General features: G+C 43.3%; 1 protein-coding gene across 3 annotated transcripts in view; it reads right to left on the bottom strand.

The window, feature by feature from the left end:
• Positions 1–24,184, bottom strand: part of UNC13B (unc-13 homolog B) — a 369,265-nt gene that overhangs the window by 128,539 nt on the left and 216,542 nt on the right. For all 3 annotated transcript variants that reach the window (XM_040421204.1, XM_040421203.1, XM_040421202.1), the window contains one exon: positions 9,659–9,708. In XM_040421204.1, coding sequence (XP_040277138.1) covers positions 9,659–9,708 — 50 coding nt within the window. The remainder of the gene's footprint in view (positions 1–9,658; positions 9,709–24,184) is intronic.

Genomic DNA, 24,184 nt, shown 5'->3' with positions numbered 1-24,184 from the left:
CTCAAAATGGGTTGCCCTGATTCTGTAGTTTGCAAAAACACCCCATATGTGGTCGTAAACTACTGTTTGGCCGAACGGTAGCGCATAGAAGGAGGGGAACGCCATATGGGTTTTGGAAGGCAGATTTGGCAGGACTGGTTTTGTTTATACCATGTCCCATTTGAAGCCCCCTGTTGCACCCCTAGAATAGAAATTTCAAAAAAGTGACTCCATCTAAGAAAGTACACCCCTCAAGGTATTCAAAACTGGGTTTACAAACTTTGTTAACCCTTTAGGTGTTCCACAAGAGTTAATGGCAGATGGAGAAACAATTTTGAAATTTCTATTTTTTGGAAAAGTTTCCAATATAATCCATTTTTTCCAGGAGTAAAACAAGGGTTAACTGCCAAACAACACTCAAAATAGGTTGCCCTGATTCTGTAGTTTGCAAAAACACCCCATATGTGGTCGTAAACTACTGTTTGGCCGAACGGTAGCACATAGAAGGAGGGGAACGCCATATGGGTTTTGGAAGGCAGATTTGGCAGGACTAGTTTTGTTTATACCATGTCCCATTTGAAGCCCCCTGTTGCACCCCTAGAATAGAAATTTCAAAAAAGTGACTCCATCTAAGAAAGTACACCCCTCAAGGTATTCAAAACTGGGTTTACAAACTTTGTTAACCCTTTAGGTGTTCCACAAGAGTTAATGGCAGATGGAGAAACAATTTTGAAATTTCTATTTTTTGGAAAAGTTTCCAATATAATCAATTTTTTCCAGGAGTAAAACAAGGGTTAACTGCCAAACAACACTCAAAATGGGTTGCCCTGATTCTGTAGTTTGCAAAAACACCCCATATGTGGTCGTAAACTACTGTTTGGCCGAACGGTAGCACATAGAAGGAGGGGAACGCCATATGGGTTTTGGAAGGCAGATTTGGCAGGACTGGTTTTGTTTATACCATGTCCCATTTGAAGCCACCTGTTGCACCCCTAGAATAGAAATTTCAAAAAAGTGACTCCATCTAAGAAAGTACACCCCTCAAGGTATTCAAAACTGGGTTTACAAACTTTGTTAACCCTTTAGGTGTTCCACAAGAGTTAATGGCAGATGGAGAAACAATTTTGAAATTTCTATTTTTTGGAAAAGTTTCCAATATAATCAATTTTTTCCAGGAGTAAAACAAGGGTTAACTGCCAAACAACACTCAAAATGGGTTGCCCTGATTCTGTAGTTTGCAAAAACACCCCATATGTGGTCGTAAACTACTGTTTGGCTAAACGGCAGGACATAGAAGAAGGGGAATGTCATATGGTTTTTGGAAGGCAGATTTTGCTGGACTGGTTTATTGACACCATGTACCCTTTCAAGCCCCCTGATGCACCCCTAGAGTAGAAACTCCATAAAAGTGACCCCATCTAGGAAACTACGGGATAAGGTGGTTGTTGTTTTGGGACTATTTTAGGGGTAAATTAGATTTTTGGTTGCTCTATATTACTCTTTTTGAGGCAATGTAACAAAAAAATTAAATTCTAAAATTGTTTCTACATTCGCTATTTAGTTTTGTGGAACACCTAAAGGGTTAACGTAGTTTGTAAAGTAACTTTTGAATACCTTGAGGGGTGTAGTTTCTTAGATGGGGTCACTTTTTTGGAGTTTCTAGTCTAGGCTACATCAGGGGGGGCTTCTAATGGGACATGGTGTCAAAAAAAAAAACTGTCCATCAAAATCTGCCTTCCAGAAACCATATGGAGTTCCCTTCGTTCTATGCCCTGCCGTGCGGCTATATAGCCATTTACGACCACATATGGGGTGTTTCTGCAAACTACAGAATCAGGGCCATAAATATTGAGTTTTGTTTGGCTGTTAACCCTAGCTTTATTACCGGCAAAAAGGATTCAAATGGAAATTTTGCCCAAAAATGGGTGTTTTGGCACCGTTTTTATTTTATATTTTTAACACCGTTCATCCGAGGCGTTTGGGCAAAAGTTATTTTTATAGCGACGACTTTTACGCACGCGACGATGCCCAATATGTATGGCTCTCAGACTTTGGAGACACTAAGCAGGCATCCTAAAAACTGCGGCCCTCCAGATGTTGTAAAACTACAATTCCCACCATGCCCTGCTGATGGCTGTAGGTTATCTGGGCATGCTGGGAGTTATAGTTTTACAACATCTGGAGGGCCGCAGTTTGAGGATGCCTGCACTAAAACTAATATTTTTTTGGGAAAAAAAAAATGTTTCCGTGTCTCCAAAGTCTGAGAGCCATAGTTTTTTATGTTCTCTAGTGGACTGTTGGGGATTATAAAAATTTAGTACTCCATGGAAGTGTGATACTCCCTGAAGCAATCGATAATGCAGAGGCCCGGATGATCGGGGCACGTGTCACACTGAGTGGTGGTGTCCTTCCGTATCCCCCTCTTGTGACACACTCTGCACTTTTTTTGGGTTCGTCCCTTCTTTCCAGTATGGGGGACCACACCTGGAAAGTGTTGGCCAGGGACGATCCGGGCGCCTCCAATTCCCGAGGTACTCCGGCCTGCTCTTTCCCGGTCCGAAAAGATCAGGGCCTTGAGGACTGCCTCATAGAATTGGAGGAATGTCCCTGTGCTGCCAGCGCTTCGGGATAGTACAAAAGAGTTGTACATGGCAACCTGCACCAAGTAGACCGCAACTTTTTTGTACCATGCCCGGGTTTTGCGCATGGCGTTATATGGCTTGAGGACTTGATCAGAGAGATCAACTCCTCCCATATACCGATTGTAGTCGACGATACAATCGGGCTTGAGGACCGTTGCCGCGGTACCTCGCACAGGGACTGGGGTGGTGCTGTTACTGTGGATTGTGGACAGCATAAGGACATCCCTCTTGTCCTTATACCTGACCAGCAACAGGTTTCCACTGGTAAGGGCACAGGTCTCACCCCTGGGGATAGGTACCTGGAGGGGGTAGGCAGGGAGGCCGCGTTGATTTTTCCGCACGGTCCCACAAGCGAACGTGGATCTGGCGGCAAGGGACCTGAACAAGGGGATACTGGTATAAAAGTTGTCCACGTACAAGTGGTAACCGTTATCCAGCAGTGGGTACATAAGGTCCCACACGAGTTTCCCGGTAACACCCAGAGTGGGGGGACATTCTGGGGGTTGAATACGGGAATCTCGCCCCTCGTACACACGAAATTTGTAAGTGTACCCTGAGGTACTCTCACAAATTTTGTATAGCTTCACGCCATACCTCGCCCGCTTTGTGGGAATGTATTGGCGGAAACTGAGTCTCCCCTTGAACGCAACGAGAGACTCATCAACCGCGACCTCCCTTCCAGGTACGTAGGCCTCCATGAATTTGGCCCCAAAGTGATCGATGACCGGCCGTATCTTATACAGCCGGTCATAGGCAGGATCACCTCGGGGTGGACATGCTGCATTATCGGAATAATGCAGACATTTCCGGACGGCCTCAAACCGGGAGCGTGTCATGACCATACTGTACAGTGGGGTCTGGTATAGGACGTCCCCACTCCAGTATTGCCTGACACTGGGTTTTTGGACTAGACCCATATGCAGCACGAGGCCCCAAAATGTCCTCATCTCGGCTGCACTGACCGGCGTCCAGCCACCGGGTCTAGCCAAAAATGAGCCTGGGTTTTGAGCGACGAACTGTTGGGCGTACAGATTCGTCTGCTCCACCATCAGATTCACCAGTGGGTTACTGAAAAAAAAACTAAAATAGTCAATTTCAGTAAACCCCACTGTGGGAATCTGGATTCCAGGATTGCCAGCAAAATCCGGAATCTCAGGCTCAAAGTCCACTGGGGGACACCAACTAAGTTCATCGGCAGGGGGCTCCGGTGGACTTATTTGGTGGGCCGGGAAACCAGTACGAACCCCAGGGCGGCTCGTACTAGGGTGGGCCACAGGATCCCTAGCATGTGGGGCCCCTGGCTCCGCCTGGCGGCGTCTCCGCCGCCTCGGTGGCTCATCATCATCCGATGATGATGAGGAGGATGCGGATGACAAAAGGAACGTGGGGTCATCCTCATCCTCACTGGGGCTCTCAGAGTCGGAGGCAATCTGGGCGTATGCCTCCTCGGCCGAGAACATCCGGCGGGCCATGGGTGTGTGTGCGTGTATGTGTGCGTGTGTGGAAACCTTTATTATATGTGCGTGTGTGTGGGGGCAACGGGTGTTCACGTACTAAAAAAGGCAAAAAAAGAAAGGGCAAGTGTTAGGAAAAAAAAAGTTCAAATTTGCTGATCAGCGGTACAACGCTGATCAGCGGTCGGTGGGGTGGTGCGGTGGTGGGGTGGGCGATGCGCTAACAGTGGACGGACGCTAAAAAGTGCCGGCCAGTCAGCGCACGCAGAAAAAAAAAAAAAAAAAAAGTGGTGGTGAGGGGAAGGGGGGCTGGTGGGGGAAGGGGGGGCTGGGGGGGGGTGGGGGGCTGGTGGGGGTGGGGGGGGTGCGGGGCTGGTGGGGGGGCACAAGTGGCAGGGGGGGGTCTGGGGTCTGATGGATCAAAAAAAGTTTTGAAATAAAAGAACTTTTTTTTTTTTCTAACTTTTCCCTTCTTTCCCTGCCTAACGATGCCTCTCCCTCACTGACCCTAACCTACCTGGGTGGCGATGGGTGCAGGAGGGTGATGGATGGCGATTAGGGGGACGCAGGAGCTGGTGCCGAACGGTGCTGCACGGTCAGGGTGCTGGACAGGAAGAGGAGGGGAGAGAGGAGCGCAGGAAGTTTGAATCTCGCGCCTCTCTCCACTGCTCCAATCAGCACCCTGGACAGCGGCGTTCAGCACCAGGGCCAGCACCGCCTCTCCAAATCCTCGGACTGCGATAGGTGGTGTATAATTACGCCACCGATCGCAGTCTTTTTCCGGTTCATCGGGTCACAGGACACCCGAATGGACCGGAAACGCAGAAAACCGCAGGTCTGAATTGACCTGCGGTTTTCTGCGATCGTCGATACGGGGGGGTCAAATGACCCCCCCCTGCATTGTTACGGGATGCCGGCTGAATGATTTCAGCCGGCATCCCGTTCCGATTAACCCCCGCGGCGCCGGAATGCCGATTTTAAGTCAGGACGTACCGGTACGTCCTGTGTCCTTAAGGACTCGGGAAATAGGGCGTACCGGTACGTCCTATGTCCTTAAGGGGTTAACAGTGACCTCCACAGTGACCTCCACAATAGCCGCCCTTTAACAGTGACCGCCGTTTTAACAGTGACATCCACAGTGCCCGCCCCTTTAACAATGATCTCCACAGTTCCCGCCCCTTTAACATTGACCACCTCTTTAACAGTGACCTTTATAGTGGCCGCCCCTTTAACAGTGACCTTCATAGTGCCAAATTTAGTGAAGTTCGCTCCAGTTTGGTCACGTATAAAAGAACAGACCGACAGACTGAAACTTATTTATATATATATAAGAGATAAGAGATTATTTCCAGATATGTCAACATGAAATCCCCTGCTGCTGTCACGGTGGGGAGTGGGGGAAACCCCCCACCATGCGGTGTCAAAGGGTAAAAAGGGGATCAGCCTGGCCAAAAGGAGTAATAAGGGAGCAGGTCACCTCCTACAGCGTCCCTAATCCGCTCCCTGACTCCTCACCGTATGAGCGGACCCCGATGGTAGGACGACTCATACTCAGGATTCCTAGAGACCCTAAGTCGCCCTGGTAATCCCTCACCAAGGAGCAGGGAAGAGACGACCTGTTCATCCCACTAATGGAGGAACAGGAGTCTCTATCAGAGGCCAGGCTGCAAGGAGAGGGGAACACATACAGCATAAGGAGATGGCAGGTAAGTGAAACCAATAACACACTTACCTGCCACAGACACACTGACTGGAACCCGTGCACTAGTTCTGCTGTCCACACCAACATTAAAAGGACACAGCACACACCACAAACCACACAGGAACCCAGGACACTCATAGCTGCAATAAACATGAGACAGGGGAATGTCTAGTAAACATGCTGGACACCAAACACCACCAGACATGTAACACCAAACTAGACATACAAACACCCTGAACATAACCCACTCCATACAAATAGCGTCAGGAAGGGAAGGAGACACCCGGATAACATTGATGACCACAAGGGTGGCCCTCACTGGACAGATGGAACACCCTGGACTGGAGCAGAGCTCCAGCACCAACAACAGCTGAAGTACAACTGACTCCTGCCAGGAAACCACAGAAGATAAAAGCCAAGTGACCACACCCAGTCAGGGAGTTAACCCTTACAGCACCAGACAGAGGGAGGCTACAACTTAAAGGGGAAGTGCACACACAAGCATACTAAACCACACGTTACCACCGGCAACAGCATGCGTGTCAACCATGTCACGGCAATCACCCAGAAGGCAGAGACACTGCCACCGCATGCTCTCACAGCAACACGTTGCTGCGGGCAACCGCAAGTGTGGCAACAGTGTCACAGCGCAAACCAAAGGCTGTGACAGCTGCTGAGATCATAATTAGGGATGAACGAATGGACTTCGGATGAAACATCCAAAGTCGATTCGCTCATCCCTAGTCATAATGCAGATTCTACTCAGTTATGACATTACAATCAGCAGAAGTTCTACTTGTTGTTTCTTCTTCATACAGTAAGTGTTATTTCTCACCTGGAATGGCTGTAAGTAGACTGTATTTCTCTTCTCTCCATATTATGTTGTCTATCTGATCAGTTTCTCATCCCATTCTTCCACTGGACTCTTCCCTGTGAAGACCATCAGTGGACGCTTCCTCTTACACCTCCATTCTTATTATTTCTCAGCTTTAGGCCGGCCCTTTACCAGAGATCATTGATAGGGACTAGGCAGCAATGTTCTCCTGATCTCTGCTCCTCTATAGTTATGTTATTAGCTAGTACTTTCTACATGTAGTACTGGATTTTCTACATGATTTATAACATGGTCATGGATGAGGATCATCAGGACTAGAACTTCTCTCGCTTTATATCTGTCATATTGATAACTTTCATATTTTACAAGAAGATGACTATGTTAATGATTCTCACAACATGTTCCCTCTACAGCACATGGATTACGAGATGGATCACTTCGCTTACACAGCGATATCTTATAATGGATTTGGACTGGAGACCATTTCCTACTGGCAGAGCACTCAGATTGTCAGTTAAATTCAAGCACCTTTGGAGGACATCAGATTGACATCTCCAGATTTTATGGTGTATTTGGCTGAGGAGGATGTAGATGTAAATGCCTCCAATGATGAGCAGACACCCTTTACTTACTGGCACAACCCTGAATGTGAAATTGTGAGACACATTCGAGCACCATCATACAGCAACAGATCGACATCTCCAGGGATTATGGAGGATTCTACTGAGGAAAAAGACTCAAATTTCCCAGATGATGAGCTGCCACCTAAATATTATGATCCAGAGGATGAAGACATCCTCTATGATGTTTCATCGTTAGATGTAGACGGCTGGATGGAAGAACACTGCGGTGAAGATCAGGAAGCAGCTGAAGACACCAGCCATGCTGAAAGGATCTTTGAAAGTACAAATTAACTTAAAAGAGGGTCTTTGGGATGGCTGAGAAGATTTATAAACTCTCTTTTTAACTGTCTTACGGGGCAGCAAGAAGAAAAATAAGGGCCATAAGATATTGCAGGTTTCCCACGACATCAGAGACCATCCGTTAGCCTCCCACTACATCGTAGGCAAACCAAGAGGGCCCAAGAACATGAGAATTCAGCAAGACACCGAAATGATAGCCCTCAAGATAATCCAACAACATCAGGAGATCCCTTTAAAAGGCCCCCAAGAAATAAGAGAGACGCTAAATATCCACCTAAGAAACTGTAAGCCACCACAGAAGCCCCAAAACACCCCTCAGTAGCTCAAGGTACCAATGGTCGCTGAAGAGGGCCCAATCATCAGAGACTCTTCTTAATGGTTGGCCCTATGTGTTATAGGCCACAAGCAAATACCTCAAAGACATGAGGCTCATTAAACCATCACATGAGACTTGTAACAGATCCGTTACCAACACAAGAATGCCTCAAGTTGGACACATAAGAACCATGACCTTAGAGGTCCCATATTGCAGAAGTGATGGCCTCTATTTTTTTTTCACTTGTTATACTTTGAGTTCAATAAATGTTTCCTTAACTTTAAAGAAAAATTGTGTGGATCCATTTCTTCATATATCTTTATGGTGGTCAGAACTCAATTTTTCTCATACAGATCTCCAAATCCCTTGCAGAGACCTAATGTTCTGTCTTCCTGCAGTCAGCACTAAGGAGCTCTTTCTGCATACGGTTATACATAGACCTAACTAATGGCACAGTGTACGGTAGCATCATTCTAATGACATCTATAGCTGTATCGAAAGCTTGACTTTTATCCGCTGAAACAATAGAGGGTACAGGGGCTGTAACTGCATGCCAGCACCCATACTTGAGGGTCATAGCGCCACCTACAACCAAAAGGTCCACCAGAATTTTAGAGGGGCTTTCTGGGATTTTCATATTGGTGGCCTATGCTCAGAATAGGTCATCAATATCTAATTGGTGTGGATACAACTCCAGACGAGGTTGCAGTGCTGAAGTTCTTTCTAGTGATGTCACATTCATCAGTCACATGGCCTAGGGGCAGCTCGGTCCTATTCAATTGAATAGGATGAGCGGCGATACCAAGCACACCTGTTATCCAATGTACAACGCTGTGCTTGATAAGCTGCAAGGAGGCCGCAGTGCTCCCCAGAGCACCATGGCTTCCTCAAGCAGATGATCAGCTAGGGTTCCATGAGTTGGAACCCCTCCAATACCATATTGGTTAATTATCCTGAAAAGAGGGCCTCAACCTTAAAATTCCTTAAAAACCCCTTTCATTACTTTTATTCGCATGACTTATTCTCAGTATTGCCCATCAATATTTGATCACTGGGGGTCCGTCACCTTGTACTCCCGCCGATCAGCCATTCTGCCTTAACTCCAGCACCAGAACTACACAGTATCATCCAATGTGTAGAGGATGGAGCTGGCTCCCATTAAAGTGAATGCTGCAGTAACCAGCTCAGTCCACTACACAATGGTCTAAGCAGAACAATTTCCAGTGCTGGAGCTACTATTCAACAACAGATCTTTAGAGGTGCAGGCTGCTGGACTCCCATTGATCAAATATTGATGGCCTATCCTGAGAATAAGCCATCAATGTAAAGGTAGCGGTTGTATGGATTTTAATGCATGCAGTGCAATGTCATACTACTGCAACTTATACTGGGGGTGGAGGTAATGCTTCTGCTTGTGACATCACTGATCTTAGTACCAGGGGCTCCTGCCTCTTGCATTGAAGAATAAATCTCCATGAAATCAGATTTACTGGGTAAAAATAACTTCTGACGCCTCCTGCTCCCATGAGTCACTCAACTACATTTCTCTTACGGAAACACTACCATTAATACTTATTACAATAGATATATATCTACATACATGCACATGCATAGGATACACTATGAAGGACGTCTACATTCTGCATCCAGTCTATCTCCTTATATTCAGTGGCCTCTGGCTGTGATGTGCAGAGTGCCTCATCTGTCCCCTATTGTGTTATAAATCAATTATTCTCACTGATCATCGAAAAATATTAAGAGGCCGCACAACACAAACAGTACAAAAAGAATAATAAAGAGAGCTCACCCGCCGCCTTTGAACCACGGTTGCTTTGATGGGTCCCCGTCATCTTGTGTCTGATGGAAAAAACAGAAATGCAGGTCAGAATCAAGACAACAATGAGAATTATAATAGGGGTCAGATACCTGACAACACACACACAGCTCCCGTCTCTGGTGCACACACATAAAACATGCAAGACTCAGATCAGTGCACACAACAGCTCCCATGGATTGTATAGTTATACACACCCCTGCTGTCCCCACAGTAAATGGATTGTGTCTATAGTGGCATGCAAAAGTTTGGGCACCCCTGGTCAAAATTACTGTCACTGAACAGTTAGGCCTCTTTCACACGGGCGTTACAGATTGGGGCCGGATAGGATGCGGGTGCGTAGCGGGGAAATCGTGCGAGTGAGCACACAATTTCAGTCAGTTTTGATTGCGTTGCGTAGTTCAGTTTTTTCCGCGCGAGTGCAATGCGTTTTGCACGCGCGTGAGAAGAAACTGAATGTGGTACCCAGACCCGAACTTCTTCAATGAAGTTCGGCTTTGGGTTAGTTGTAGTGTAGATTTTATTATTTTCCCTTATAAGGGAAAATAATAGCATTCTTTAATACAGAATGCTAAGTAGAGGTCAATTGAGGGTTAATAAATAAAAAAATATATATTAACTCACCCCCTCCATAGCTGCTGGTCTCTGCTCTTTCTTCAGGACCTGTGGTGACATCACTTAGCTCATCACATGGTCCAATCACATGGTCCATCACCACGGTGATGGACCATGTGATTGGACCATGTTGTGTGACGTCACCACAGGTCCTTTAGCCGGCAGCTCATGAATAAAGTAGTAAGAAGAGATCGGCAACTACGCGATCAAAAGGAGGAGGTGAGTTAATTAAAAAAAAAAATTAAATCCCTCAATTCACATTTTACTAAGCATTCTGTATTGAGAATGCTATTATTTTCCCTTATAACCATGTTATAAGGGAAAATAATAAAGACCGGGTCCCCATCCCGATCGTCACCTAGCAACCACAACCATGTGTGAAAATCACACCGCATACGCACTTGCTTGTGGATGCTTGCGATTTTCACGCAGCCCCATTCACTTCTATGGGGCCTGCGTTGCATGAAAAACGCACAAAATAGAGCATGCTGTGATTTACACGCAACGCACAAGTGATGCGTGAAAATCACTGCTCATGTGCACAGCCCCATAGAAATTAATGGGTCCGGATTCAGTGCGGGTGCAATGCGCTCACCTCACGCATTGCACCCGCGCGGAAATCTCGCCCGTGTGAAAGAGGCCTTAAGCAAGTTAAAGAAGAAATAATCTCCAAAAGGCATAGAAGATGAAACACACTTTACAACATTTTAAGCAATATCGGTGTATTTTTTTGGGTTATATACAATTTTAGAGTGAAAAAGGAAAGGAGTACCTTGCAAAAGTAAGGGAACCCAAGGAGATTTGAGCGCTTAGATAACATTTATTGAGGACCTTACATAGCTCATTAGGTTTAAGGCTTGTTCACAATCATCATTTGGAAAGGCCATGATACATAGTTATTACAGTTGAAGAAAAGGCATAGGTCCATTAAGTTTTACCCTTTCAAGACCAAGCCATTTTTCACCTTCGTGACCACGTCTAATTTTGCAAATCTGACACGTGTCACTTTATGTGCTATTAACTTTGAAATGCTTTTATTTATCCGAACCATTCTGAGATTGTTTTCTCGTGACATCTTGTACTTGATGTTAGGGGAAAATGTGGGTTGATATGTTTTACCTTTATATCATAAAAAATCCCAAATTCACAGAAAATGTGGAAAAAAATTTAATTTTCTAAATTTACATTTCTACGCCTTAAAGGGAGATAGTAATACCTCATTAGATAGGTTTTACTTAAGATTCCCTATATGTCTACTTTATGTTGGCATTATTTTGAAAATTACATTTTATTTTTTTAGGACATTAGAATGCTTAGAATTTAAGAAGCAATTAAAAAAAAATTCTATAAAATTTTTAAAACCGACTTTTTCAAGGACTAATTCAGTTCTGAAGTCACTTACATAATAGAAACCACTCAAAAGTGCCCCGATTTTAGAGACTACACCCCTGAAATTATTCAAAACTGGTTTTACAAACTATGTTTACCCTTTAGGTGTTCCACAAGAATTAAAGGAAAATTAAGGTTAAATTTACAAATTTCAGTTTTTGTGCAGATTTAAATTAACACAGCAAGGGTAACCAGAAAAACGAACCTTAATATTTCTTACCCTGATTCTGCAGTTTACAAAAATAACCCAATTATGTCCGTAAACAGCTGTATGGGCGCACGTCAGGGTTCAGAAGGAAAGAAGCAACATATTGTTTTTGGAGTGCAGATTTTGCTGGAATGGCTTTTCGGTGTCGTGTCATATTTGAAGGCACACTAGGGCACCCCTACAGCAGAAACCCCAAAAAAGTTACCCCATTTTGGAAACTACACCCCTCAAATAACTAATTGAGGGGATTACTGACCACTTTGATCTCACAGGCGTTTCATAATATTTAAAAACACTTGGCTGTGAAAATGAAAAATTATATTTTTTTTAAAAGAAAAAGTCCCTTAAGGCCAAATTTTTCATTTTAACAAGGAATAACAGGAGCAAATGCACCCCATCATTTTTTACCCATTTTTCTCCTGAATACGGCAACACCCCATATATGGGCAGACGGCAGAATTCAATAGGAAAGGAGCGGTATCTGCATTTTCTAACCTGGAATTTGCTAAAATAGATTTTAAGGGCCATAGATTTTTTATTTTTTTCTTGACCGAGCTGTGTGGGGGTTTATTTTTTGTAGGATGGGCTGTAGTTTTTAATGATACCATATTTGGGTACATATCACTTTTTGATCGCTTTTTATTTAATTTTTGTATGAGGTGAAGTGGGCTAACATTGCAATTCTGCCAGTGTTTTTAATGGGGTTTTCCATGTGGTATATTCGATAAGATACTTTTATTTTGTGGGATGATACAGTTATAGCAATACCAAACTTATATTGTTTTATTCACGGTATACCACTTTTAGATCATAAAATCACTTTTTATTAAACTTTTCTTTATTTTGCATCACTGAATCAATGATCCCTAACTTTTAGATTTTTCCGTCAATGTAACTGTGTGAGAGTTAGTTTTTTTGCAGGGCGGGCTTTAATTTTTACTGGTACAATTTTGGGGTCTATATGACTTTTTGAGCGCTTTTTATTCCATTTTTATGAGGTGAAGTTGGCAAAAATTGCATTTCTGTCAGTGTTGTTTATTTTTATTTTTTATGGGCTTCTCCGTGTGGTATATTTGATATGATAATTTTATTCTGTGGGTTGATACGGTTATGGCGACACCAAATTATTATAGTTTTTTTCATGTTCTACGACTTTTATATCATAAAATCGCTTTTTGTTAAACATTTTTTTTTTTTTGCATCACCAAAATCTAAGACCCATAACTTATTTATTTTTCTGTCAACATAGTTGTATGAGGGCTTATTTTTTCTGAAATGGGCTGTAGTTTGTATATTGGTATCATTTTTGGGATGCATACGACTTTTTGATCCCTTTTTATTCAATTCTTTTGGGAGGGGAGGCAAAAAAACTGCAATTCCACCATTGTTTTTTATTTTTATTTTGTATAGAGCTTACCACGCGGGATTAGTACCATTATCATTTTATAGATCAGGTCATTATGGATCCGGCGATACAAATTATATGTAGTTTGTTTTATTTTTTTAATCTCTTATAAATAAGCGGATACAGGAACAGGCAATTAATTTTATTTTTAATTTACATTTTTATTTTTTCATTTTTATTTTTTTCACACTTTTTTTTATCAAGTCCCACTTGGATCCTGACGATCCAGTGGGGCCGATGGCTGTACTATACTTTGCAATGCTCTTGCATTGCAAAGAATAAGACTATCAGTTTTAGGCTCCATGCACATGACCGTATGTGTTTTGCGGTCTGCAAAAAAACGGATGACATCCGTATGCCATCAATGTTTTTTTGCGGATCCATTCTAGCAATGCCTAAAACGTTCAAAAATAGGACAAGTTCTATTTATTTTTTTTGCGGGGCTATGGAACAGACATACTGATGTGGACAGAAATTGAAATGAATGGGTCCGCATCCTATCCACCAAAAAACCCCAAAACAGACCCGGAAACAAACCACGTTCGTGTGCATGTAGCCTTACACTGATAGATGGCAACACTGGATGCCTTTAGAAGGCGTCTGGTGGCCATGGCAACCATCGGGCCGCTACCGTCGCAGCACACAGCCCGATGGTTAAAAGAGGGAGCCGCATCCCTCTGTGAACCCCTTGGATGCCGCTGACCCCAGGATAGGTCATCAATATCAGATCGGTGGGGATCAGTCACCCCGAATCTCGCTGATCAGCTGTTCAGAAGTCAGCCACTCCGTGAGGGCTGCGGTCTCATCCTAGGCCATGCAACATCATCGTACATCGTTCACATAACCAAGCTGCAGCTCAGCCCCATTGAAGTGAATGTAGCTGGGCTCCTGAACTATGTATAGCACTGTGCTTGGAACTGATCCTGGAGTTGGCTGCACTGATAATGATGACCCAGCCTGAGGATAGGTCATCATTATAAATTATTAGATAACCCCCTTAAAAAAATGGCAGTTAACATGAACAGTGGAGGTCAAGAGAATGTCTGGAAGACCAAGAAAAATTTCAGAGACAAATGCTCATAATATTGCTAGAAAGGCAAATCAGAATACCCCGCTTGACTGCAAAAGACCTTCAGGAAGATTTAGCAGACTTTGGAGTTGTGGTACATTGTTCTACTGTTCAGCGAAACTTGCACAAATATGGCCTTCATGGAAGAGTCATCAGAAGAAAACCTTTCCTACGTTCTCACCACAAAATTCAGCATCAGAAGTTTGCAAAAGAACAGCTAAACAAGCCTGGTGCACTTTGAAAACAAGTCCTGTGGTCCGATGAGGTTAAAATATAACTTTTTGGCCACAATGAGCAAAGTATGTTTGGAGAAAAAAAGGACACAGAATTTCATGAAAATAACACCTCTCCAATCATTAAGAATGGGGGTGGATCAATAATGCTTTGGTGATTGTGTTGCAGTCAATGGCACAGGGAACATTTCATGGGTAGAGGGAAGAATGGATTCAATGAAATTCCAGTAAATTCTGGAAGTAAACATAGCAAAAACTGTAAAAAAGCTGAAGTTGAAAAGAGGATGGCTTCTATAAATGGATAATGATTCTCAATACACCTCAAAATCCACAATAGATTACATCAAAAGGCACAAGATGAAGGTTTTACCATGGCCCTTACAGTCCCCTGATCTGAACATTATTTAATATCTATGGATAGACCTGAAAAGAGCAGCGCGTGCAAGACGGCCCAGGAGTCTCACAGAACTGGAAGACTTTTGCAAGGAAGAATGGATGAAAATCCCTCAAAGAAGAATTGAAAGACTCTTGGTTGGTTACAAAAAGCATTTACAAGCTGTGATACTTGCCAAAAGGTGGCGCTACTAGGTACTAACCATGCAGGGTGCCCAAAGTTTTGCTTTTTTGTTATTTTAAAAATGTAAAAGATGAACATAAATAGTTTTTTCTTAAAATACAAAGGGAATGTGTCATCTTTAACTTTATGCCTCTTAGAGATCATTTCCTCTTCATGCTTAATTGTTCACAGTAACAGAAATTCTGACCAGAGGTGCCCGAGCTACTGCAAGTCATTGTATACACACATATTTATCTTCACACAGGTGGCAGGTACAGAGCCTGTTCAGAGCATGTCACCCTGTAAGGGCAGTGGGATTTTGACAAGAACTAATGAGTGGTCACAAAAACCTCCAATTCTTTTTAACGGGCATTCGCGGCATAGTTCATACGGCACAAATTTTTACGCGAGTATATTTTAAAAAACTGAATTGTAAAAAAAAGGATAAGAATGTCCATCCTTGGCAGTTTTCAGCTTGGGAACTGTAACAGAAACCACAGCGGGTGTTCATATGTGGATTATTCCCGCTGAATGAAGCTAATCCATGGGCAGATTCAAAGGGCGTGCAAACTGCAAACATGTGAGAATTCTGACGTGTATTTCCATCGTGTGACTATACCGTAACGCTGGATTCACACATGTCATTTACATCTTATGCCTGAGCAAGGCACAACATATGACAATATGGCATCACAGCAGATGGGGAACAGCTCCCAACCTAATAAAAAGGCTTTGTAGCCTATTCTAGGTCATAAATAGGGATGAGCGAACACGTGGAAGTTCGGGACCCAAACTTGACCCAGAGACCAAACCCAATTTAAGTCAATTGAGACCCGAACTTCACTTTATTGTTTTCCATTACAACATGGTTATAGCAGAAAATAATAGCATTCTTAAGATAGAAAGCAAAAGAATATGGCCATATAGGGGTAAAAAACAAAACAAAAAAAAACTCACCTCAGGTCCTGCTGAAAGAAGATTGAAGACACTGCACGATCAAGTGGATGAGGTGAATCGTTTTCTTTACACCCCTAAATGGCCATATTCTTTTGCATTCTGTCTTAAGGATGCTATTATTTTTGCAGTTCAGCTTCGGTCATCCCTAGTCATAAATATCAGATGGTTTGAGTCCAACACTCGGCACCCCCACCAATCCGATATTTTGGGCAGAAGCCCCAGAAACTATACACTGGACGAAGCCGGTAGTAGAAGGTCCTGTCTGCTGTGTGGCTTCACATGAATAGGAGCTGAGCTGCAGTACCCCAGCACAGCCACTACACAGTGGACATAGCCTTCTGCTTCCGGCTCCGTTCACTGCATATTTTCCGGCACCAGCAGATACCCGAAATATCTGATTGCTGTCGGGTTTCCACTGATTTGACACTGATGACCTATATTGAGGATACATGGTAAGTATCCAAGTCCCACAGAACCCCTTTAATATGTTGGACTGGAAGACTCTGCAGTTACTATTTCTTGATCTGGCACAACCAGGCGGGAGGGAAACCATAATATTAACAGGTTGAACAAATTCCTGTTCAGGGAATTCTATAGTAGAATATGGTCAACAAATTACATAGTCACAGTGATGCCATGATTCTAAAATATAACTTTTAATATGTATAAATAAAATAGTCAATGAATCCCTCTAAGTAATAGTTAATCAATCAATATAGAAAGAAAAAAAAAAGAAAAAAGGAAAAATAAATTTGAAAACTAGGGTCAGGATGATATAAGTTGTTTGTTAATGGTTAGTAGATGTTAATGAAACCTATATTAGGGAGGTAATAGCCCTATTAAGGACCCTAACGTAGTAGCCCTACCTATTACGGAATAGCCGCCCCGATAGGGGCGATCCCGTTTCTCGTGCCTCCTAGAGTCCCTAGTTGACCCTGCAGGGACGGATGCCTATATAAGGGGGACCCTATAGAGATGCCTGGGCTATTCTACATAAGAAAAATAATAAATGTACACAGATAATAAAACCCAGTGACAGACTAGACCCAAATATGAAAATATGATATATAGAAAATACAGAAGTGAGATGTCCCTACGCGTTTCGCCTGGTTGGTGTCAGGCTCATCAGGGGACATATTTAGCAGAGAATACCTATCACCATAGAATAATACAAATATTATTACATATATATGTATAGAGATTTTTATTTCCTTTTTATATTTTTCTCCTCCGTTTGAGGGTACGTAAAAAGATATTAGGAATTAGAATAGAATAGGCCAGTGCTTTAGATTAATACTGATCAATAAAGTCAATAGGATGATTAGATCAGTTGCCAACAGTTGGCAACTGATCTAATCATCCTATTGACTTTATTGATCAGTATTAATCTAAAGCACTGGCCTATTCTATTCTAATTCCTAATATCTTTTTACGTACCCTCAAACGGAGGAGAAAAATATAAAAAGGAAATAAAAATCTCTATACATATATATGTAATAATATTTGTATTATTCTATGGTGATAGGTATTCTCTGCTAAAAATGTCGCCTGATGAGCCTGACACCAACCAGGCGAAACGCGTAGGGACATCTCACTTCTGTATTTTCTATATATCATATTTTCATATTTGGGTCTAGTCTGTCACTGGGTTTTATTATCTGTGTACATTTATTATTTTTCTTATGTAGAATAGCCCAGGCATCTCTATAGGGTCCCCCTTATATAGGCATCCGTCCCTGCAGGGTCAACTAGGGACTCTAGGAGGCACGAGAAACGGGATCGCCCCTATCGGGGCGGCTATTCCGTAATAGGTAGGGCTACTACGTTAGGGTCCTTAATAGGGCTATTACCTCCCTAATATAGGTTTCATTAACATCTACTAACCATTAACAAACAACTTATATCATCCTGACCCTAGTTTTCAAATTTATTTTTCCTTTTTTCTTTCTATATTGATTGATTAACTATTACTTAGAGGGATTCATTGACTATTTTATTTATACATATTAAAAGTTATATTTTAGAATCATGGCATCACTGGGAGGGAAACCATGCCAGATCACCAGATCAAATACTAAACCAACTGAGCTCCTTGGGGCCGTGGACTGACTGGAGGGCACACCTCTTCTTCCCTTAGAGCACTCCGTGGAGTTGGAGCTCCTGCCTGGTACCCTCAGTGTTATGTGTTTGTCTGGGTGCATTAGGTGACGTAGCCAGTGGAAGGTGGAGTCAGTAATTAGGCCAATTGGTTGCAATAAATAAAAAGCAATTCTTTTCCAATAGCAGCGTATGGACAGCAGTAATGATGGAGGTTGTAGTACTCCTCTCTCACGCCTCAGCAGAACCATGTGCATGCAATACAGCTCTTACTTCTGCAATTCCTGGCTGAGGGGTACAGATTTAAGGTACGGCTGGTCAAAGAGTAAGAATCCCTCTCACAGCAGCAAAGTCTTTATTCCATAAACGTGCATAAAACCTTGTCTGACTCCAGCCTTGTAGATTATGGAACTTCTATTTTCCTTCTATCTGGAGTACTTCTGATGAAAAAGTAGCTTGCTTGGCTGTAAAAGTCTCAGAGGTGGAGGTTCTCCGAATTTGGGCCTAGCTCCTGAGGAGCTTGCACACTTAGGTTTTCACTGCAGCTCAGCCAGACACAATCTGCACTAACTCTAACTAGGGGCAGACCCAGGTACATCTCCTGACAACCTAACACAATAAGCCAGGATTTTAACCATCAATTGTCCATACAGTGCCATATATCTCAGCAATATAACATTACATCAATTAAGCCTTTGCAATAACCCTACTGGGGTACTGCCTTATCACATGCTATGTCATAAATATTAACTCTTCATTGACACAACTGGCTTTTGGGAACTTTTCCATTTATCACGAGATGATACATTCAAAATGCAGCTGACAGACTGACTTAGAAGAAGAAGCCGCTATCAGCTACATACTTGATGAAAGAAGTAGCGTCTTTTTATAAACCTTGTTTCTATTCTGCACCGTATTCCTGCCCTCTGAATGCAGCCAGCAGTGTAAAGAATGGAGGGTTTCTTTCTGGTTGTCATGGTTACATCCGGGGCCACGTATATATCCTTGTTGGAGCTGAGTTTTAGAATAAAACAAAAATTCTATTACTTTCTAACAATAAAGGGGTTGTCAAGGGGAACAAAAATGTTGGCAGTGAGATCAGAGTGGGATAAAAATATAATAGAACTATTCTCTTCCCTCTGAAAAAGGTTTACAACCCCTTTAACCTGTTGGAGGCACAGCCTAGTTTGGTACTTAAAGGAGTTGTCCAGTTTTGGGGCCTTTTTTTTAAATTCTTTTTTAAAGGCCCTGAAGCATGTTGTCCCTGTCGTTGCTGGTTGGGACTAATCACCACTGAGGCCAGTCAATGGCTGCAGCGGCACAAGTGACCCTCTCCGTCCAGAAGTTTACACGACCGGAAGACCAGTGAAGGGACCAGATATGAGTTTTATAACAGGTACAACATGTTGAAGTGTTAAAAGCTGCATAACCCATTTAAAGGCTGCAGCGTTTTTTTTTCTCATCTGCACTTCAAAAGCCATAACTTTATTTTTTCCTATGAGGGATTGTTTTTTTGCAACATGAGTTGTAACAGCAAAATTTTGGAGCACATCTAATGCATTATATAACAACATCTTAAGCTTCATTCAGACATCCGTGTCCATGCTCAAATCCATGAAAGGTGGTCAGTGAGGCCTCTGTGAAGATGTCCGTGATGGATCCGTGTTGGGCTCGTTTTTTGCGGTCACTGACGCTGCACAGCTGAAAAATAATTTTCAAAGCATCTCTACCTAATGATCTGATTAGGTAGAGATGGCATCGATGTTGCATCCATGGTTTTCACGGACTCAGACTATAATGGGCGTGATGGATCCAAGAACGCGGACAAATCAGAGCATGCATCCGTGCTGAAAACACTGACCGTGGTAAAACACGGATGTGTGAATACACACATTAAAATAATTGGGATCATGTGCTGGAGAACACATACGGCAGGCATCCGTGGAACACAGACGTGTGAATGAGGCTTTATTCTGCGGGTCAGTACGATTATGGAGATACCAAATTTAGGACAACATTTTTTTGGAATGTTTTTCACACATTTTTCTGTCAGAATCTGTGCCAATAAACACCTTTAAAAAGCCTCCTATCAAATTCAAAAAAATAACTTGCTTTTTTTTCTCCCACACTGAAAAAACAAGATGGGGGAAAAAGCAGCAGCATATCTTGGAGCAGAATCGGTGCTGATTCTCCTATCGAAATGAATGGGAAGCTGAAAAAACAAACACAGAAAATCAATTGCGCTGATTTCTTTTCTAAATCCACTGTGTGAACATACACTTATACGGTTTTTGTTACCTTTTACTGCTTAAAAAAATTATAAACCTTTCAATTTAAAAAAATTAAATAAAAATATTGCATTGTAGGGCACTTTGGGATACATTTCAATGAAAATTTTTTGGGGGAAGTGAGGTGAAACAGAATTAAATCAGTGCATCCTGCATGGCAAACCCAAAACGCAGGTGCACACAGTCCTAGTTAAAGACAGGCATAGCGGCATTCTATAAAGTCACCGAGTATGATCTACATACAAACTAATACCTGTGAGTGCCGAATGGAAGACCAGCCCTAGCGAAAAACTGACAGCCGCATCTGAGGGGTTAAACTCCAATCCGGCAGCGAGAGCAGGGTGAATGCTGTATAATAGAGCTGGCATACAAAAGTGCTGGAGCAGGACCAGCTCCTGACCCTCCACGGCACAATACTCTTACAGCACTTACAGCACTAACCCGCTACTTGCGGCAATATAATAGTATGGGGCTGTGCAGGAAGGGGTTAACCGTGTCATAATGTGCCTTGTGTATAGGAGTACTGCATATATTTCTAGGCATGCCCCTGACAATTAGGGTGTTACCCTCCATGCTTTAAACTGCTGGCTGTATCCAGAGAACAGAGTATCTAGAGTACAATTTAGAAGCATTCATTTCAATAAGTCCGGGAAAAAAAGTTACTCCGTGTGCATTCCGTTTCCCTATGTCCGTTCCGCCAAAATATAGAACATGTCCTATTATTGTCCGCATTACAGACAAGGATAGGACTGTTCTATTAGGGGCCGGCTGTTCAGTTCCGCAAAATACTGAATGCACACGGACCGCAAAATAAATACGGTCGTGTGCATGAGCCCTTACATTGAAATTATAATCTTAATCCCATGATACAGCGGCAGGACACCAGAGTCCACATTGGAGGTCACACTGCAGATCGACGAAGGTAAGTGTCTGTTGAGCGAGGTCAACATACTATGTAGCACAAAGCCCTGCTGCAGAGCATGCGCTCTATATACACTAATCCAAAAGGGGGCAGCAGCGACATACTAGTGTGGTACCCCACAATAGGGTACCTGCAAACTGTTATTGTTATGTAATGTTATATCATGTTATTTAATGCATTGTACAATTCAGTATAGTTTCGTATGGATCTGTCAGGGTTAACTCTCCTGACTCTGCCCCTAGGGACTTAGGTTTGTCCCTAGCTCAGTTAGTAGTGTGTTAGCTGAGGAAGTAAGGTGAAGCTACATGTGCTCTCTCCAAAGAAAACTAGGCCTTGTTTCTAGAGATTTATATCTCTGAACAAGAAAGTCACTGCTATTCAAAAACAATTGATGAACTACCCTCTGCTAATGCGAGCGCCGATACCTTCTCAAAACAGCGGATAGGTGAGAGTCCCGGGTGTCAGACCCCCACTGATCAATTACTGATGACCTATCCACAGGATAGGTAATCAGTGAAAAAAATCTCGGAAAACCCCTTCAATTCCGTACCCCATCGCAAGACCCTTAGGCCTCTTTCACACGGGCGTTGCGGAAAAAGATGCGGGTGCGTCGCGGGAACATGCGTGATTTTTCTGCGCGAGTGCAAAACATTGTAATGCGTTTTGCACGCGCGTGAGAAAAATCGGCATGTTTGGTACCCAACCCCGAACTTCTTCACAGAATTTCGGGTTTGGGTTAGGTGTTGTGTAGATTGTATTATTTTCTCTTATAACATGGTTATAAGGGAAAATAATAGCACTCTGAATACAGAATGCATAGTACAATAGGGCTGGAGGGGTTAAAAAAAATAATAATAATTTAACTCACCTTAATCCACTTGTTTGTCCAGCCGGCATCTCTTCTGTCTTCTTCTTTGAGGAAAAGGACCTTTGATGACATCACTGCGCTCATCACATGGTCCATTATATGATCTTTTTACCATGGTGATGGATCATGTGACGGACCATGTGATGAGCGCAGTGATGTCACCACAGGTCCTTTTCCTGTGCACAGCAAAGAAGAAGACAGAAGAGAAGCCAGGCTGCGCGATCAAGTGGATTAAGGTGAGTTAAATTATTATTATTATTTTTTTAACCCCTCCATTCCTATTGTACTATGCATTCTGTATTAATGATCGGGTCTCCATCCCGATAGTCTCCTAGCAACCGTGCGTGAAAATCGCACCGCATCCGCACTTGCTTGCGGATGCTTGCGATTTTCACGCAGCCCCATTCACTTCTATGGGGCCTGCGTTGCGTGGAAAACGCACAAAGGAGGAGCATGCTGCGATTTTCACGCAACGCACAAGTGATGCGTGAAAAATCACCGCTCATCTGCACAGCCCCATAGAAATGAATGGGTCCGGATTCAGTGCGGGTGCAATGCGTTCACCTCACCCGCACGGAAATCTCGCCCGTGTGAAAGGGGCCTTACTGCCAGCCTTAGATTCTGCAGAAAGAAAATTTGGGAAAGATAGAGAGGAGGAGTACTACAACCCTCCATTATTACTTATGGCATACATGGCAATCTGGGAAGACTTGCACTGTGAATGGTTTGGAATAGTTTTGATACCTTTGGATGTACAACAACTCCCATTCTGCACTTTAGTAAAGAGAGACGTTTCTCCAGCACCATTCGCAGGTCACTCTATATTCACCTCCTGCCTTGCACCCGCACTGAACCCACAACACCAAAGGCACCCCAACTACCATCAGGCAAGTGCCCCAATATCAGGATGTGCCCTGATGGAAGAAAGGGTGTACCCTTTTATCAGTGCCCGGCCCTAGGGAGCATCAGTGTGAGTATTGCTACTGTGAATAACTGTTGCAGCCAGAGCCACTACCACTCCCATCCTCCACGGCTTGCGACATTAGGTCCTGCTAAGTGACAGCCTACAAGTAGGGGTAAAATGTTGCCGCCTCAGGACCTGCCTTGTAAGATAGTAAACACTCAAATAGTTTGGCCTCCTGCTTTGAACAGGCTCCTATATGGCACATTTTCAATCTGTCCAGCAATGAATGAGTTACAGGCTAATCTCATATAGCCTATAGTGGTTGCCATGCAGACATACACAAGTATATATATTAAAAATATCACACAATTAACCTGATATTCAGCTTTATGCCATTTTGTGCAGATAGGAAAGAGCAGGAGAAAGAGCAAAGGTTAGTAGAGACCGTGACCGGTGTGGACGCACACTGCGCAGGACATGACTGGTGAACAACGGCCAAGTACATGAAAACTACATCACAGCATCCAAACCTGGCCATAGACACATAGACTTACATCCAATACAACATTTTCCCCCCTTATCAGACCGCTCGCACTATGAGACTATGTAGATATGATCAGTATAGAGGCGCTGCGGCCACAGTCACCTCCAGTAAGTACACCATTGTATTCTCTGCTGATCGCAGGGATAACCAACAAGTAACTAACACTAAACACAGCGCAGATACGGCGCACACTAAAGACAGCGCAGATACGGCGCACACTAAAAAGACAGCGCAGATACGGCGCACACTAAAGACAGCGCAGATACGGCGCACACTAAAGACAGCGCAGATACGGCGCTCACTAAAGACAGCGCAGATACGGCGATCACTAAAGACAGCGCAGATACGGCGCACACTAAACACAGTGCAGATACGGCGCACACTAAACACAGTGCAGATACGGAGCACACTAAACACAGCGCAGATACGGCGCACATTAAACAC

The sequence above is a fragment of the Bufo bufo genome, chromosome 2 (assembly GCF_905171765.1).
Source record: "Bufo bufo chromosome 2, aBufBuf1.1, whole genome shotgun sequence".
Lineage (NCBI taxonomy): Eukaryota > Metazoa > Chordata > Amphibia > Anura > Bufonidae > Bufo > Bufo bufo.
The sequence above is the reverse complement of the archived record's forward strand: the minus strand, read 5'-3'. Positions and strand labels throughout refer to the sequence as shown.